Source organism: Eleutherodactylus coqui, chromosome 6, assembly GCF_035609145.1.
Source record: "Eleutherodactylus coqui strain aEleCoq1 chromosome 6, aEleCoq1.hap1, whole genome shotgun sequence".
NCBI lineage: Eukaryota > Metazoa > Chordata > Amphibia > Anura > Eleutherodactylidae > Eleutherodactylus > Eleutherodactylus coqui.
Window position 1 is genome coordinate 87,630,070 of NC_089842.1, and position 19,794 is coordinate 87,649,863.

Below are 19,794 nucleotides of genomic sequence, written 5' to 3' on the forward strand. Positions count from 1 at the left end.
GGGGATAGATCCTCAGTTGTAAAAGACTGGAATAACCCTTTAACTGTTGACACAACACACTCAGGCAAAAGCTGTTCTCCAGACCTCCTCCACACCCAGTTATCTCCATCGGATTTAAAGATGGAGTAGCGTGATTCATCACTCCATAGAACCTTCTTTCATTGCTCAGCTGTCCAATGAGGATGCTCCTTGCACCACTGTAGACGGGCCGATGTATTGCGCTTCATGATGGACGGCTTGTGTGCAGCGGCATAACCCCTATATCCAATAGCATGCAGTTCATGTCACAAACTATGGTTGACACCTCCCAGGGCCTGCATCTTATGTACATGGCTTATGACACGTGACATGCTAATAAGAAATTATCCATTCCACTGATGCAGGGGTGGGGGTCCAAATACTTTTGGTAGGATAGCGTAGAGGTACATCTATGGGCATCTAGTTTCTACAGTATACAATTCATCTACACAAGTTGCTATTCCGCCCTGGTCTAATGAAGATGTGTGCCTCACCTTCTACTCCAGCTGCAGCCATGAACATCTTGTATGTTGTGTGCAGGAGCTGCCGTCCTCGAAGTAGATCTGGAGGGGCAGAAACACGTCATCCAAAACCAACTAATCCATCCCAAACAATAACTGATAGATGGAACTAAGGGAAGTCCACATCCCACCAAGATAAAATGGTTCATCTAAAGACACTGACAGAAGGCTCCTTTTAGACTGGCAGATGAATTGCTCATATAAGCGCTGATTATGCATATAATAGGCACTTGTTTTAAAGGGCTACATGCAGAATGAGAATTGCCCGAACGAATGCTGCTTGTTTCCATGCTTGTCGGCTGCATATAAAAATGGGGATGTGCTGCTGACAGACAAGGATTTCCAAGCCTGCATAGAAAATCTGATCAGCTGACAAACGAGCGGACATATTTACATGGCGCAATGATCGGGAACGAATGGAATGCTTTAATCATCCAGCCCATCGCCACTACAGGCTTAGACTATGTGTGTACTGTCGGTAAAATTGCGGTGATCTCCAACCTGAAACAGTCTTAAGACTACATATCCCAGCCAGGCACTAATGTTATGCCCTTGTAATCACTAGGATGTATTACATAGCAGAAGGCATCCTAAATGATGATATCCAATCCAATCTAGTTACCCATAGCCATAAGTTAGAGCATTGACCTTATAATATAATGTGCACTGCAAATGTTGCAGCTATGATATGTCTGCTATTATAGGCAACATCACCAATTTTTGTCAGCACTTGTGAATAGATAAGGCTCACTGCTAGTAGTACACACTTTGTCCAGCAGGTGGTGCTGCTTTTGCATTATTAGCAGGATGTAACGGAATAAAACTGCAAATAAGGGAGATGGAATAAATCCTCCACAGTGCCACCTACTAAAAGGCAGCATTCCTTCGAGTCAAAGTGGGACTTTTTATACAAGTCTTGCTACAATGACTGGGAATCAAAAGCAAAGCCAGACCCCATGTACATACAGCTGTTTCCGGGTTATTGCCCATCATCAGTGTACAGTAGGAGTCTGGCTTTTGCTAGTGAGAGGCCTGGGACAGGGGTCAGAAACGCTCTTTTCTCCTTAGGGAGAGCAACTATATACTATAAATAAGTGAGGAGACTCAAATGGCCACGCACGCTCCTCTGGGTAATATGCAAATAAGGGAGATGGAATAAATCCTCCACAGTGCCACCTACTAAAAGGCAGCATTCCTTCGAGTCAAAGTGGGACTTTTTATACAAGTCTTGCTACAATGACTGGGAATCAAAAGCAAAGCCAGACCCCATGTACCCGGAAACAGCTGTATGTACATGGGGTCTGGCTTTGCTTTTGATTCCCAGTCATTGTAGCAAGACTTGTATAAAAAGTCCCACTTTGACTCGAAGGAATGCTGCCTTTCAGTAGGTGGCACTGTGGAGGATTTATTCCATCTCCCTTATTTGCATATTACCCAGAGGAGCGTGCGTGGCCATTTGAGTCTCCTCACTTATTTATAGTATATAGTTGCTCTCCCTAAGGAGAAAAGAGCGTTTCTGACCCCTGGAATAAAACTGTACATGGATTTCAGAATTTCCTTCTTCAGTCCAGTGAAAAGATGTCGGCAGAGTCTAAAAATTATTAACAAACTCTCTTTAAATAACCTGACTTGTGCCAACATCATCAGCCTTAAAAAGGTATTCCAGGCATTTACTATTTTTGATGTATCCTCAGGCTAGGTCATAAATAGTTGATTGGTGGGTGTTCACTGCTTGAGATCCCAGCCGATCAGCTGATCATCCCTCAGTGCATCGGGGTCGGACGTCCGCATCGGTGGTCAGAGCTGGAAGTGTAATAAAAGGCATCGCTCAAATTGATTTCAGTGGGAGTAAAGCCTTCAATTACACTTTTGGCTCTAACTACTGACGTGGATGTCTGCACTGACAGCAGGCTCGAGGATAAAGTGATCGGTGGGGATCCCAAATGGCGGACCCAGTTGATCAACTATTGATTACCTGCCCTGAGGATAGCTGATCAATAGTAAATGCCTGGAATACCGCTTTAAGATCCGTTCACAACACTAAGAACCCTACGTTTGGTAGCTACATTACTAAGGCCCAATGCCCATGGACGGAAATTTCGCAGTGAGATTCTGTGCAGAATTTCTGCCGTTGCATGCTGCCATAGAATTGCATGTGTGCACGCAATCCTATGCGGACAGCCGCGATTTTGATCGCGGAAAATCCATACGGTAACAAAATCGCGGTATGTCCTATTTCTATGCAAGCCGAAACGTCACCGCTGACTCGTCAACTCACAGAGCAAACAGAGAAGATGCCGCACGGGTAAGCGACAGGTCACTGCAGGGGCACGGGTCGCATCCCACTGCGAGACTCTCGCAGTCGGAATCCAACCCGGCCATTTGCATGAGGCCTAAGGCTGGGTTCACACGGAGCGTAATTGTCGCGGAATTTCCGTGCAGACTTTCTGCACGGAAATTCCGCTCGTAGCTTTTTATCCCCACATTAGCCAGCAAAGTGGACGAGATTTGCAAAAATTTTGTCCACACACTGTGGCCGATCCGTTGCGGCCAAGCCGTGCTAAAATTGGCATGCCGCATAGACTTTAAAGACGCGGCATATCAATTTTTTCCCCCTTTCCGCGGTGGTCATAGGGAGAGATGGCTGCAGCGGAATGCAGGCGGCGAAGCCGGTCCGAAATCTGTGGCGAAAAGCCGCAGGTTTTGAAGCTACATTTCTCCAGTGGAAATCTCGTTGTATTTCTGTGTGGTCAATCTACGAGATTTCCGTGGGATTTCGGTCCCGTATAACCCCAACCTAAGGCTCCAACATATCCATGAGGATTCATTCATCCAACAGAAGACAAAATAGTGACCTGCTGGCCTCCATCAAGCTCGTATACATTGGTATAACATTTTGTACGTATTCCATACATAGGCAGCCCACAAAAAACCTACACCATGTGATTTATGTTATTTTCACATGGGAGCCTATTGGTGACACATAGCATACAATGGCATGCATCAGAGCCTTCTGAAGGCACAAATGTACTGCAGACATGGCCTGAACTTTTCTAATAGAATTTTCTTAGGAAATGGGAGGATTTACCATTTGGACATCTAGAAAATCTGGGTGACAACTTCTTTTGTAGCTGTCATAGCAGCCATATTGGTTGTCCAATGCTCTTCAATTCACAATACAGCATTCATTATACTTACAGCCAAAATAACAGGACAGAAGAAGGATGAGGATGAAGATCAGAAGGAAGGTGATATCAGTCTCCAAGATGCCTACATAAAACAAGGAATAACAAAACTATCAGCTCCAAACTGCTGAGGCTCCAAACTTACAATATGACGGTCCTCCTTATATACAGAAAATTATTACAGCAAGATTATTGCAAACATTAAAGCCCATTTAGGACATTTCTGGCTAAATTGTCACTGTCTCCAAACCTTCTCTACTATACCTTGCATTCAACTGAAAAGGACATTTGTGTGGCGGACGGTGAGGACGGCCTTGTCAGAATTACTTGGAGTGTTCTCCTAAGGTAGAATTCACATAGGCGAGCATAGAGTATGCAGATATTTTTTTCGCAAGGGCCAGTGATCCATGTGAAATATTACTTATGTGAATAGCCTCAGAGGCTATTATGGCGCTATAGAATCCACGAACAGCACTGAAAATATGACCAAGTGAATACGTCCCTAGCCTGATAGAGCCCTGGTAGTCCTCTGCTTAGCCTCACAATGCTCCACCCATATGTCGTTTTGGCCAGTTTCACACGGGCGACAGAATCGCACGATTTTCTTGCGATGCGACAGCGCTATAAATCGAATGTATGTAAAGTCTATGCTTTCCAATAAATACCGCACCTAACAGCCGCTGTCAGGTCCCCCGCACTTCTCCTCTGCAGCTCCAGCACTTGTTTGAAGTCTTCTGTCAGCACTTCCTGGATTAGAGGTTCAAAATCCCTGCCTCCAGGAAGCGCTGCCTGTGATTGGTTCTCGAGTGCCGCAGCTCAGCCAATCAGAGCCAGCGCTCAATTAACCAATCACAGCCATTCATTCATTGAATCAGAGCTAGCGCTCGAAGAACCAATCATAGTAGCTATTCATTCATTGAATGGCTGTGATTGGTTCATCGAGTGCTGGCTCTCATTGGCTGAGCTACGGCGCTCAAGAACCAATCACAGCCAACGCTTCCTGGAGGCAGGGATTTTGAACCTGAGGGAAAACATCAAGCGAGTCTGCCAGAGCTTCAGGGAAGACGCGTGATGTTTTTTTTTTTTCCTTTTTTTAATGCAGCCAGGGCTTATTTTTGGGGTTGGGCTTTTATTTTAAGCCCCCTCCACTCCCCCCACCTGAAAATCCCGGCAAAAAAGCGCTACAAAGTCGCACAATTCTGTTGCGCTATGTGCGACTTTGTAGCAACACAAAATCATCATCTCACAGAGCGCAGATACGATATTGCTGTGATTTTCTCGCGGCGATATTGCTGTCGCCCGTGTGAAAAAGGCCTTTCAGCTGGATGCTAGGAGTCAAAACAGAGCAGAAGAAACTGGCAGACTTCTTTTCTTGCTTGTGAGTATGGCAATGAATGTCACAGTCCTATATATCCCAAACACTAATTATTGGCAGCTGCACACTAAAATACTGGAATCATACAAAATTCTTGTAATCTATGCAGCTCTATCTAGAATATGACGTACAGGTAATAAAAACTATACTATTTCTGACAGTGGAAAAATTACTCCAAAACCATTATTTTTATTAATGAGCCTTAGTATACTGACCAAATTCGTCTGCTGAGAAGTGCCTGGTCCAAAACGATTTGCCATTAGTAAGCGTCATCTCATATTCTAACTGCAGACCGTCCCCCTATAGAGATTGACAGTATCAGAGACTAAATTAATGTAATGTCATACAACATAGCAATAACCGGCACTTAAAGAGTCAAACCCCAAAATGTCACCCTTTGCTTTGCCTCAAACCTCTGTGTATGTCTCTGGTGCTTCTTACCCCACACTTGCTCAGCGCTATGTACCACCATCGTTCACGGACAGAGCGGAAGCTTCTTCCACTGTTGCAGCTCAGGTAGCTCTGTCCAGCTTCCTTTATCACCTGTGAATAAAGTGCTTGGAATCAGAAGACGTACTGCTGCTAATGGAAATTATTCCGAGTAGAACATTCTATAAGGGAATTGTTATGTGGTCAATATTACAAAATGTGATGACTATTGCAACCTGAAATAGAGAACAACATACATTAACTACTACCAATTTGCTTTAGTCTTTCTTTGCTGTCAACATATGGACAATCCAACTTTGAACTGATTGACAGTCTGGATACTAGGGATATGCTGCATAACAACCACAGTCTAAACGGGATTCTGTCACCAGGTTCATATTTTTTACTAGGAGCTGAGCTCTGTGTCAGGGATTGAACCAGGGACCTCCTTTGCTCCAGTCAGTTGCGCTCCCTGCTGAGCTATCCAGTTCTTTGGACAGTTCCCCTGCATACCTTTTGCCTTGTTCCCAGATCCTGCAAACCACTCCCTGTTCTAGCTCCACCCCGGCTTGTGATTAAGCTCACTATTAAAGCCTTGCCCAGCCACTTCCTCAGTGTGTGATTATTGTGCTCCATAGCCTTAGTCAAGCTCCACTACTAACCTGCTCCTCTACAAACAACTGAGACCTTCTGCTATCGACCTCTGGCTTTCCTCCTGGCAACGTCACCCGCCTCCTTCCTTGTACCGCAACCTGAGACGTTCCGTTATCGACCTCTGGCTTTCCTCCTGACAATGCTACCCGCCTCCTTCATTGTACTGCGAACTGAGACCTACTGTTGCCAACTCCTGGCTCTCTCCTGACTACTCTCTGGACTTGCACGGCTACCACATCCACGGCTCAAACCCAGTGCCTGAAACGCTACACTCTGAGTCACAGAGGTGGGCAGTGCCGGCTTCTCTCCCGCTTGCAGCATGCAGAGTGGCAGCTCTCTCCCTACACTTAAAATTGGAGAGAGCTGTCAGTCTGCATGGTGCAGGAGGGAAGACCTGCCTTCATGACTTAGAGCTCAGCTCATAGTCAAAGTTTATGAACCTGGTGATAGAATTCCTTTAAAGAGGACCTGTCACCATGTTCATGCTGTCTGAACCATAGGGATTGCTGGGGTGTATGTTTTATTCTGAAGCACAGCAGCATTACTGAAAACTGACATGTAATCGGGCTTGGAGTCATGGTGGCAGGGCCACATTGATCTCTCCCCTACCCAGATCGCCAAGACATCTTCCCTGCCTAGATTTCCAAGGTCTTTGTATATACAAAGCAGCCGATCAGACAAAGCAGAACTGCAGGGGAAAAAACAAAGTAGCAGTCTGAACTTGTAGTCACAGATAACTGCTCTACTCAATTGGAGCTGAGATGAACACCAGCCAAAAAGCAAGATCTAAAGAGAATAAACGGAAGGTAATTATTCACCCATTGGTAATGATTTAGGGTGACTTTACACAGGAGTACTACCATCTGAATACTTGCTTATCATAAAGTGTAGAAAAGACTGTCCTCGGTGTGGTTTTACACAGAGTGATTGTTTAGTTGTTGTTTAAATTCATGATCGCTGAACGAATTGTTGGGAGCATTTACACGGGCCAAAATATCATTTGTCAGCTAGTTAAGGGGCGAGAGGTTCTTCGGCAGGTGTGTATTTAAATTTTCTACCCCTCTCCAACACATATCTATTGGTTTCTGAGTCCATTGAAGATACCTAAATATGTGCGAGGGATCTTTGAATGAACACTTGTTGCTGTAGTCTCTTGCTGGACCAAAAGCAAGGACCACAGTAGAGAGTGTTCTTTCGAAGACCAGCAGAGACTGTTCAGTCAAGGATCCTTTGCACATATGTATGTATTTTCGGGAAGCAATGTGTTACCATGCGGCGGCTGCCAGGGCCGCGGTTGGTTGGTCGGTGTGGTGCGCGCGCTCATGGTTCCGGGCGGCAGCGTGCGCCTGTGAGTGCAGCTCTATGCAGGAGTCCCTGTTATGGGATTCTGCTGGGAGGTGTCGCCTCCCCCTCCCCGCCCCTGGGCGGAGGCTTCTGTTTATAAGGCTGGCAGTGATGTCCATTCACTGCCAGCTATTGGTTTTCGTTCAGTGTGCAAGCATCCTGCCTAGCTCAGTCTCCTGGTTTCAGCTTGTTTGCTTTATCTGCCAGGTTATCCATCTGCCTCGGTCTGCTTATATTTTGTGTTGGTTTATTCATCTGCCCTTCCTGTCGGTATTCTACCCTGTTCCATCTTGGTACGCCAGCGTCCCTCCTCGGTCCCTAGCGAGTGTAGGGACCGCCGCCCAGTTGCCCGCCTGGGGTTAGCCAGGAGTGGAGGCAAGTAGGCAGGGACAGGGGTTGCGGGTAAGTTCTAGGGCGACCCGGGCTGGCATATCATCGGGTAGGATACCATAACACAATGAGCATTAAGTGGGAGGGCAAAGTGACAAAAAAAAAGCAGAAGCCAACCAGCGTTTGGTGGGAGGTGAACACTGAGCAAGCGCACACCTCCATACCAAGTTGGGTTCTATTGTATTATGTCACCAACGGAAGCTAGGGGTAGAGACATAATACAGCTGGCTTGACATCCCCAGCGTTTGAATGGCTGGCCGCGCTGCCCACGTGCTGCGGTCCTCTGCTGAAGACAGTGAAGACCCTGGGCCGCTCACCTGCGCTCACTACATGGGCCTGTATTGCAGGAAGTGCTACTGGCGTCCGTCTCACAGCCGATGGGCGAAGTGCTGCACTGGTTCTGCTCCCTTTCTAATCTGCAGTAGTACTCTGGTGCTGCTGGGCTCCGCTGAAGGCGATCAGCAGGCTGCGCCGCTCATCTGCGGTGGGTGTATCGGCAGCTATAGCACCATGTGCTGTGGCCCTCCGTCTCGCTGCCGATTGCCAAATGCCTACGCTTCTCGCTTGTCAAAGTGCACTGCTCCTCTGCTGAGCACACTCTGCACCCCCGGCAGTCAGCTGCCCTGCCACTATCTGCGGGTGGTGGTTGCCCAGGGAAGATGGAAGGGGAATGCCTGCTCCGGGGAGAGTGATAACTGCAGCGTCAGTATTGATTTTTGGCTGGCCTGGAGGGTTAGGGTTAGTTTTCCTGTTAGGCTTACATTATTAGCTCTAAATGCTTCCATGTTACAGCTGTAACAGGAAACAGGAAAACTAATCCTAACCCTAACCCTCCAGCCCAGCCAAAAATAAATACAGACGCTTTCAAGAATTCAGCTAATCGGGAGCTAGGAGTGTGACAGGGGAGTTGCTCCACGCAAGCCCTGTCAAACCCCTAGCTTCCGGTGGTGTCAAGGTACAACAGTACCGCCAAGTTGTTGGCTAGTTGTTGATAGACAACAACTGCCTGTTTACACCAGATGATAATTAATCAAACATTGACTATTTTTATGTGAGCTGAAACTAAATGGCTAGCAAATGAATTCTCACTCGTCACCCAGTTGGTGGTCGTGTTTACACGGAACAACTGTCGCTTACATTCACTTTATCAATCGACTATTTGGACAATAGTTGTTCCGTGTAAATCTACACTTACATTAAAAGTTCTACAATTTTCTACTATACTTTGTGTTTTAATTCCTCACCATTTTCAATTCACAATGGTTTAGATTCAGAAGCAGCAAAGCCATATGTAGCCGGTCCTGCTCTCAGCTCAGAAGTGGATATAGTTGTATCTGGTCTAGACCGTGTTCTGTTATCTCATGTTTGCTACACTTTATCAGTCTGTAGTTCAGGCTCATTATCTGGAAGACCATTATCTGGACTGGGTACAAATGTATTCACTTTTCCTGTGAGAGCAGGACTAGGTATACATAGGTTTGCTTCTTTAAGCAAAAGAATTCTTCTAATTTACTGACCACAAGCAAAAATCTTCAAAATGGTAAGAACTGAATATTCAAATACACTATGGAGGATTTTGTGCAGCACTTTACAGTTTTTGCCGTGTTGGGCTTTTCTTCCCTCTTTTGAAAAGTGGTGAGAAAAGTGAATATAATTAGGCAGGAGGGGCAGGCCAACAGATTTATTATAATGAATGCCAGAAGCGGGACTGAATTATAGCATAAACCTACACCGCCTTTTCATATAAGTAAATCTCCCCCATAATCTATTCAAGTTATATAACTTTTCGTTTATACAGGAAACTAAAAAACACCATTAATCACAAGGTAAATGTCACATATGATTTGACTTGTCGGTACAACCAGAGACGATTAAGCTAGAGCTAAGCATGGAGTCACACTAGAGGACGAATTTAGAGGACATAAATGGTCTAACTTAGGAGACTAGAGAGGACTTCAACAAAGAATTGTGATGATGGCGACAAGGTATCGCCTTAACCTCCTAAAGCGGACCAGCCACTCAAGCAAAAACACCCGCCCCGAAAAGGGCGACCTCACTGCGGAAAATAAACTGAGTTCAGGTCCAAGACAAACAAGTGCCATTGACCACAAAGCATCAAGCCACAGAGTATTTGAGTATTAAGCATGGGGGTACAGGAAGACTAAGCATTAAACCACTGAGCGCAGGTCACAAAACGCTGGCCAAAATACAAGAATTATAAGCATTTCTGTAATTAAATTTATATATGTTAAAGAAAAATGGGAGAAGCTCACCTGGCAGCCAGACCAAACGTACTGTGTGGTCAGGTTAATGACTTGGTTGTTCTCAGGTCGGATAACAGACTCTTTCATCAGACAGTCCTGAGAGGGAGAGGCCCAGTCATCACTACAGCTTTCAATCAACAGATATACCCTGAGAAACATCCCAGGTCCAACTGACCTTGTTCCCCTTCTTGTACACAGCCGGCCATTGAGATGGATCATCAAAATACAACAGGATATTCTGACAGCATTTAGCCTGTGGAGAGGAAGAAATACTCTTTTACATTATTGTCACTGTCTATTGGCCAGTGGTTATAATTGTATTCTGCCATTTCTAGAAAATCCAGGTGACAACCTATTTGACCATCAATATAGCACTAGTGAGGTTGTCACCGAGATGTTTTACACCCCTAGAATGGCAAAAGTCATCCTTGCTAGCACTCCAAAATTGTCAAGGATCCCCCACAGACCCAGAATAGGTATCAAGTCCATTGGGCAGCATGACCTGACTAAATACTCACCTCTACTTGTTCCTGCAGTTCTACCCGCTGCTACAGACGTTTTCATGGAAAGGTCGACATCAGGATGCTGTTTGTGGTGGCATCCGGGAATGAACGGGACCATAGGCTGCAGGATCAAGGAGAAATGGGTATGGTATCTGTAGAGTCTGGTTTTAAGTCTGTATTAGGGTGGCTTTACAGGGGCAATTTATGGCCCATTTAGACACAACGAGAATCGCTCAAAAATCGTTCAAAGCCGTCTGCTGAGCGATTCACTTTGCATCTAAATGCACTGACATCGCACAGTTTTCGTGCACGAGTCGTTGATCTCTTACTTCACGTTTTCTTGAATTGAGCGATCAGCTGTTATCAGCGCAGCCGGCTGTTATCACAGCCGGCTGCGCTGATAAGATTCTGTGTGCCTGTGTCCTGCTGTGAATTCACAGCAGGGCATGGGCTGTAAGCCTGCAGAACAATACAGCTGTTTGCCTATGCAAAACAGCTGTATTGTTCTATTAGTGGCCTCAGCTAAGTCCCACTCTGCCTGCATAGCTCTATAGTAGCTACTTAGCTACTACAACGTATGCAAAGATAATCGCTCAAAACTGTCACTCAAACTGTTGTTTGAGCGACTTTTGAGCGATCATCTGTCAGTGTAAATGGGGTCTAAGTCGCTCAAAAGAGTTAATAGCGACAGCTGTTTCATGTAAACACAGTCAACAACCAGATGACGAGCAAGAATTCATCCACTAGTTGCGTCATTTCAGCTCACCTAAAAAGTAGTCGCTGGTTGATTACTATCATTTGGTGTAAACAGGCAATTATTTGTTCTTCAATGACTAGCCAATAACTATACAGGGAGGTAAGCACTTCAGTGACCATGATATTAAGAAACAAGTGAACAACAATCACTCTTCGTAAAAGCACGCAAACAACAGTTATTCGTACACTAACAAGTCGTTATAGCGACTGTTTTGAGCGTCTATTCAGACAACAGTTTGTCCCGTATAAAGCCACTCGTAGTTTAGGGATCGGTCTGAGGTCTGTATTTATTTAGGGGATCTGTATTTTTATTAGGGAGAAGAGTCTGAGATCTGTATTTATTTCAGTTGTGATGAAGGGGTCAAATTCCCTACTTTGTGAGTCAAATGCCTTAGGTTAGGGAAATGCCCTACAGGAATAGGACGGATAGTAGTTAAACAATACTTGGATGAGCCATAAATCGGATCAGAATGGCACATGTTGCAAAAGCATATTTTTAAATTACTCCAAATGAAAAATTATGTTTTGCCTCGTCCAACAACCTCTTAGCGCCACAGTGATTTTTCATTCTCACCTTCCAAGAAACATTAGCTTTTTCATTTTTCCATCAACCTAGCTGTATGAGAGCTTGTTTTATGTCGGACAGGTTGTATTTTTTAACTGCCAAATTTTATGTACCATCCAGGCTTATATAAAAATGAAGGGACAGAACACAATTTGATGTTGCCAACAGTAGTGAAACATTTATTAGGAGCTTCAAGATCCCCAAAATACACTATCCTAGCTAAAGTAATTGGAAACCTTAGCAATAATCAAATGAAGTGTTTATTTACATATGGTAATACTTAGTGTGGCTTCCTTTGGCCCCAATGACATCGGGTATACAGTAAAACCTCTACTAGCATTGACATCTTCTAAGGCCAATTTTGAGTAAGCCAAAATTTGTCTCTAGTAACATTGGTTGCCTCTAATAACACCAGCGTGTGCCGGCCCACATGACCTTGCTGCTGAACCTACATGATCTCCTGCTTAGCGTCTCCTCCTCCTGCCGCTAATGCAACCCACCCTTCTCCATCATCGGTGACGGGTAATACACTAGTACAGTACTGTACAATTACACTCCAATGTAACAGCAAAGAGAACACAGTGATAACGCTGAGGATATATAATGATGTCACCTACAGTTCTATGGAACAGCACAGAGAACACAGTGATAACGCTGAGGATATATAATGATGTCACCTGCAGTCATATGTAACAGCACAGAGAACACAGTGATAACGCTCAGGACAGATAATGATGTCACCTACAGTCCTATGTAACAGCACAGAGAACACAGTGATAACACTGAGGACAGATGATGTAGTAGATGTGACCTGCAGTCCTATGTAACACCACAGATAACACACAGTAAGATGTTCAATAACATGTAAAATGTTGATTTATTCTTTACAGTAGTCTTTTATATTCATTTGTTATTGTTATTGTTTTTGCTATTAAAGACCACATTTATTCTCCATTAAATGTGGTTTGGTATGTTTTTTTGGAATGTCTAGAACAAACTAATTGGATTTACATTGATTCCTATGGAAATAATTACCTGGAGTATCAACAGTTTCTGGTAAAGCCAATTGCTTTTGGACGGATTACCAACGTGAGTAGAGGTTCTACTGTACTCCATAATTTCTACTAATGTCCAACACATTTCAGCTGGTATTTCCCTCCATTCGTCCTGCAAATATCTGGCGAGTTCTCTCAAAAAAATGGATGCTGTTGATATTTTCCGACCCGACAATCCATCTCATCCCAAAGATGCTCAGTGTTCAGTTCAGGACTCTGTGCAGCCAGTCCAGTCATGAAACATTCATATCCTAAAACTAGTGTAAAACAGTGTTGGATTTGTGACAAGGCGCGTTGTCTTGTTGGAAGTATTGCTGACCATTCCCAGAGTATTGTCACATTGTCAGCGGCACATTATTGTCTAGTGTCAAGATCATGCCATGTAAAACATCCCCATACTATAATGGAACTTCTGCCATACAGTTGGGACAATGCACTTAGACATCCATATCCAGGTATATGCATCTGCTTTGAAGATGGAATAGTGTGATTCATCGCTCCATAGAACGTTCTTCCATTGCTCATCTGTCCAATACAGACGCTCCTAGCACCACTGTAGACGGCCCGATGCCTTGTGCTTCCTGATGGATGGCTTGTGTAACCCGTATATGAAATAGCATGCAGTTTCCTTTAGAAATATGCCTGACACCTCCAAGGGTCTGCATCTTATGTAGCATGGTCTAGGACTGTGTTCCCCAACTCCAGTCCTCAGGGACCGCCAACAGGTCATGTTTTCAGGATTTCCTCAGTGTTGCACAGGTGATGTAATTATTGTCGGTGCCTCAGACATTGCCACAGGTGCTCCTACTATAGGAAATCGGGAAAACATGACCTGTTGGTGGTCCCTGAGGACTAGAGTTGGGGACCCCTGGTCTAGGACACATGCCATGCTAATACAACATGATCCATTCTACTGATGGGGATCCAAATACTTTTAGTAGGATAGTATAATATACAGAGAGATTTCAGATATGCCAGCCCTTTTTCAAGTTGAAAGTAAAAATGGGAATCAGTACCTGGTGGTGATGGTAGGCCTTGGGTCCTTCACTATACCCTGAGTGCCAAAGCCACCTTTCTGCACCCCACAATTGCGTCATGGCCACTGCAGGCGGGTATAAGCTGTACAACTCTGCTGGCACCTTCCATATATAGATAGGGCTTAGCTCCTGACTTCGCTCCATACACTACCCACAGATATTAAGCCCTCACCAATAAGGAGGATGTCACTAAGCAGTCAATTGTGCAGTTAATCAATTTAAACATGGGACGACCTCTTTAAATAAAACCTTATATAGAAAAAATGGCCACTCACCTCCGGATATTTAAATCTAAATTCAAGACGACCAAAATCTGACAGGAAACAGAATCGTGTGAGGAAGACCCAGTCCTTGGAGGGAAAAGAGAGAATATAAGATGTCAGCAAAGTGATGAAGTCATATGATTTAGAAGCCCTCCGCCACAAGTCTTAAGGTCTTACTTTCTTATGTTTTTTTGACACTTGGGTTATAGACCCACGCCAGTTGTCCACAAGGGTTTCGCCTGACGTCGCACAGAGCCTCAATGACATATAAAGTTACCCGGTTATATGACAATTTTTCTTGCTTTTTTTTTTTTCCAACGACTGTGGGTTAAAAGGTTGAGATTCACTCTAAACTCAATGGACACTTTTCCCCTGAAACTAGGACAAGCACTTGTTTTCCAAAGGAATACTCAATCACTAGAGACAGTTCTTACTACTAACGCCAAGAGTTACTCTCGAGAAAGCCTAAATGATTGAGCACCATGCTGAGCTGGTTGGTCGCCATTTGAAATGTCATATATTATTCTATTCACCGAGTTATCTAATAGTCTGCTATACAGGTTAATAGTAGCCATTACAGGAACCATAGAGGGGGAAGCCCAACTTTCCACAGACCATGTATGGTATTTAAATTTGTACAATTTTGCAGTAATACGCATTTTCCCATTACAGCCCTGCCTGTTTATGGCCCCCTGTCCACGGCCGAGGCGGACTATCGCTAGCAATATTCCGCCGTGTGGGAGGAGGGGGGAGCACTGACAGAAGCGCGACAATCACAGCATGCCACGATTTAAATCATGCGATAGGAGAATCGCTATGATTCTGCGCTCGTGGATGCTGGCGCTGCGCTTTCCATAGTAATCCTATGGAAAGCTTTATAGAGTGTGATCCGCCATAGGCTACAGTCGCAATCACAATTATTCAATTCTCATTGTAAATTGTTTCTTTTCCAAATTTACAAACGTTCAGCTGTTTGTTAGAAAACAAACAAAAACAATTTAGGTAGCTCAACGCAACTAACATGTGGTTTCTCCAAATTCAACACAAAATGCCACTTTTAACCCCTTCCCGCCCCATGACGTAAGGGTACATCATGGGAGCGGGGTACTTCCCGCAAAATGACGTACCTTTGTCATGGGGATAGCGCGGGATCATAGCAGATCTCGGGCTATCCCGCAGCGGGAGCCGGCTGTCACTAGTAGCCGTCGTCCCGCTGCGACAGAGATGCACCCCCCCCATCCCCGCTTTTAACCCCTTCCCTGCCGCGATCTAAGTAGATCGTGGCAGGGAAAGGGTTCACAGAGGGAGCGCGCTCCCTCTGTGACTCCAACCGGCTCTTGCGATAACATCTGAGACGACGCCACCTGTGATCATTGGCGGTAAATGTATTGTTGGGTCTGCATGCTACAATCGCCTTCTCCAAATCTTTCTCCAAAAGATTTTCATTGGGGTTCAAGTCAGGCAATTATGCATCACTGGGAAATGCTGCGCATGTGTACATGGCCTATAATGCACCTAATATATGACAAATACATGTGTCCTTGGCATACATTTGACTATTATATACTGGCATACAGAATAAACAGGTTGTCACAGCGGTATTGGCAGTACTGAACAATGCTAGACGCCCCTTATGGATAACTGAATACTGCAGTGCATAGAATAAAAATGTGGGAGGAAGTGTCCTAAAATAGCTTGTTAATACACATTAAATGGCCAAAACTTTGTGCTTCCCTCCTAATTAGCAGATTTGATTACTTTAAGACACATTAATTACTAACAGGTGCATTCAATCCAGCATATAGCCACAAAATCTCTATACACAGACACATTGCCAGGTTAAGGGCTCGTTCACATGGGCTACAAAATCACACAGGAGTTAGCTATGCATAAAATTGCGGCTAACGCGCGAGAACATCGCATGAATGGATGATTTCCCGCTATTAAGTCCCACGCTAAATTAGCAATGAAATTGCACATTCACATGATTGGCAGCTACATGTTGCAGAAAAAAAGTGCTGCTGCTCAGGGAGGAGAGAGAGATGAAGGAAAGTCCTGCGGGGATAGAAGGATTCCCCTGCAGGGAAGCTGGGGGGATTACCCGTAGCAGGCAGAGAGGGGTTCCCCTGCAGGGAAGAAAGAGAGATATCCCCATTGTGGGTAGAGAGGGGATCCCCTGTAGAGGAGAGGAGAAATATCCCCGCAGCAGGGATGGAGGTATTCCTCCTTTTGTCTGCAGGGGAACCCCTCTTTCCCGCTACAGGGGAATCCCTCCAACTCTCTTTGCCAGCTAGTTCGCATAGTTTCCCATAGGAGTCTATGGAAGCTTCTGCGATTTTATGCAACAAAATAGGTCAAGACCTATTGTTTGATGCAGCACAGGAATGCAGTTGCTGAATTCTGATGCTGATGTCCTATTTTTTTTGTTGCGATTTTTTGACATGCCTACAAATTATTTATCTGAAGGTTTCTATAGGAAACCATTGGTTCTATTAGTCGCAATTTTTTGACACATGTAACTTAGCTGCAGAAAATCAGCCATGTGAAAGAGCCCTTAGTCTGAAGTGGTGTAAAGCCACCATAACCTCTAGTAGTGGGAATACATTCTCTAGAGTAAGTGTTTTACAGCATTTAGCGTGGAAGAACTGAAATAAACAGAACCCAGACCTCAACCACACATAATTTTACATGCAGTCAACATCTATTGCAAGCCCAGTCTGATCATCCCACCTCAATAATTCGCCTCTGGGTGAATGGGTGTAACTACTACTAGCCAGGATCCTAAATCTAGTGGAAATTCTTCTTGGAAGATTTGAAGGCAGTTATAGCAACCGCGGGTATAGCTGGGGAAGGGCGTGGGGGTCATCAACATGCTAGGGCATTTAGATGCAGGGCAAGGGCAAGAGAATTGCTCTGTGCCCCTAGTGAAGGAAAGCCTAGCTACAACGCTACTAGTCAAAACCCAACTCCATTACCGGTTATGTTTTTGAAGCCCCTAAGGACTTGATGTTCCGGTATCCACATACTTTTGGCTGTGTGGTATATGTTTATCTTGATAAATAACAAAAAAACACAACATGGTTCAGATATTTTAATATTCACTTCACATCTCTTCAGCATTCTCTGCAGGAAGGCAGACGAGTCAGTCAACGTGCCTGCAGGAAGTCCTTCTACACCTCCTGCCTATCTGGCATTCCAAATTCTCTTCTAATCCTGTCTTGAGGACACTGCATCCCCTTATTTAGCCAACTGTCTTAAATATAACAGTAGTAAGGTGCCCCTTTTTAGATATTTGGGAGACTACAATCTAAACAACAGTTGCTAGGAAACTAGTTCTGGCTCGGTGGTTTCCATGACAACGATGATGTATGACTGGGAAAGATCCCAAAAAGAATAGTGAAAAAAGGCAGAAAGAGAAGACGGGAACCAGAACATTCCTGTATATTCGAGAGTAGACAACCTAGGTTCTCTGGCTGTTGCGATACTACACGTCCCAACATACTCAGGACTGAATGGGCATGATGGTTTATTTAGCCAGTCAATAGGCCTAATGCAAAAGCATCATGACAAACATTGTTGTGAGGCCTCCATATAATGCAGAGGCTATAAAATACCTACCAACATGTAGATTGCAGTTGTCTCTGCAATACCACTGCATGCAAAGACAGAAGGCACCTCTTGCTTGAAGCCTTCTACCTTTTCCATCCTCTATGGATACCTTGGACCTATTCTTCCTATCTCACCTACTAACATTGCCTATGGAGGAGGAGTGCCAACATTAGTTGTGCTCATCCTCCATGGACTCCATAGCAGCTGCAGGAGCCAATTTAATGGCATTTATGGTCAGGGTGGAGGGTCTTCATGTTTGCACCCCTTGTAAAAGCGATGAGTAGCCTAACCCTCAGCCCGGTTCCTCTGTTTTGTTTGCCAATACTTCAGCGCTCATGTAGAGGTACAACGCACGTCTCCATTTTTTATTGTCTCCTTTTATGTTCCTGTTCACTAACGTCTGTGGTTGTTTCCCCATTCCATGGGTGCAGTAAATCATACTTAGGCTTTAAAGCAAAAGGTTTTCAAAAATGTCAGGGCTTTATGTAGTAAAATATTTCTCATAAGTCTAAGAAAAATGTCTATGCTGCACAGTGTGACTTCTTTATAAAACTATGCCGCTATTTCCCTTATCAGTTACATAAAGCAGTCCGTATTCATTCCACTCAGCTCTTATTAATTTACGGTATACTTGACATAATGTAGGAACTAAAAACCACAGCTTCCCCTGGCAAACAGTGGCTTGACTACTGTGCCACTCTGAGTCATGGGACGTTTGTGATATTAACTCTTAGTCAAAAAACATCAAGCACCTTAAACCAAGCTACAAAACCCGGCATGCAGTTCCATCTCAGTAGCCTCTGAGAGCCTATAAAAGGCTCCTTGTGTGTAGTTACCTCTTTTTCTGCTTGTGTAAAGATTGTTGACCACTAGACCCTTCAACTACACAAGTAAAGAGATTTTGCCCAGTTAACCCCAACAGGGTACTAGAGTCTCTATGCCCGCCTGTATTACATCTTGTATGGAAGCTAGAGGCGGTACAACAGGGTACTAGAGTCTCCATGGCCACTCGTATCACATCTTGGATCCAAGCTAGAGGCGGTACAACAGGGTACTAGAGTCTCCATGGCCACTCGTATCACGTCTTGTATCCAAGCTAGACCAGTAAGCAGTTACACGAGAAGAGCGATGCTCGCTCGAGTAAGGGCTTTATCCGAGCGTGCTCGCTCATCTCTAATCTGAATTCATAAGTGAAAATTAGAAGTGGGTTCAGATGAGGAAGAGATGCAAATCTTTCTATTATACGTTCTCTCTGTAGGTTCCTCTGCTGGTTTTGGCTTACAGACAGTGACATACTACACAACTGAGGCCGGATTCACATGACCGTATCGTAATACCTAGCGTAAAATTTGCAGCGTTTTATCTGCGTATTGAATTGCATATCCCTGTGTATTGTTGCGTATGCTTGCTTATATACTGCGGATTTTAACTGTGTGATAAATACAAGTGACACATACGTCTGTATGAGTGAGCCCTTAGGCTGCATTCACACTCGCAGCTTTTTACCACAAATAGTGCAACATCCCGAGTGTTGCACTAACCGCGGTACAATGCCGCCATTTCCCCGCTTTTTTTAACACACCCGTCATAGTGATGGGGTGCGCTAGAAAGCGCAGGCAAACGCTGTACCATGTACTCAAAATCGCGGTAATATGCTGCGGTTTCAAGCGGCGTTTAACTGAACGCATGTGTGCGAGCGGTCTAAGTCTCCCCCTTTATTGGCAAATCTCGCTGTATGGAGCTCTGCCAGAAAAGACACTGGGCCGCCACTTTGATAATTCAGCCCTAATGAAGTGACAGGGAGCTGTGATGTTCGGCTCTTGTTA

The 19,794-nt window shown here is 44.6% G+C and overlaps 1 protein-coding gene across 1 annotated transcript in view; it reads right to left on the minus strand.

The window, feature by feature from the left end:
* TMEM145 (transmembrane protein 145) overlaps positions 1-19,794 on the minus strand; it is a 67,819-nt gene that overhangs the window by 13,244 nt on the left and 34,781 nt on the right. The window contains exons 2-8 of the mRNA XM_066607125.1: positions 14,372-14,446; positions 10,356-10,433; positions 10,190-10,276; positions 5,541-5,642; positions 5,315-5,399; positions 3,738-3,809; positions 513-581 (exon numbers count right to left, since the gene is read on the minus strand). Of these exons, the coding sequence (XP_066463222.1) occupies positions 513-581; positions 3,738-3,809; positions 5,315-5,399; positions 5,541-5,642; positions 10,190-10,276; positions 10,356-10,433; positions 14,372-14,446 (568 nt within the window). The remainder of the gene's footprint in view (positions 1-512; positions 582-3,737; positions 3,810-5,314; positions 5,400-5,540; positions 5,643-10,189; positions 10,277-10,355; positions 10,434-14,371; positions 14,447-19,794) is intronic.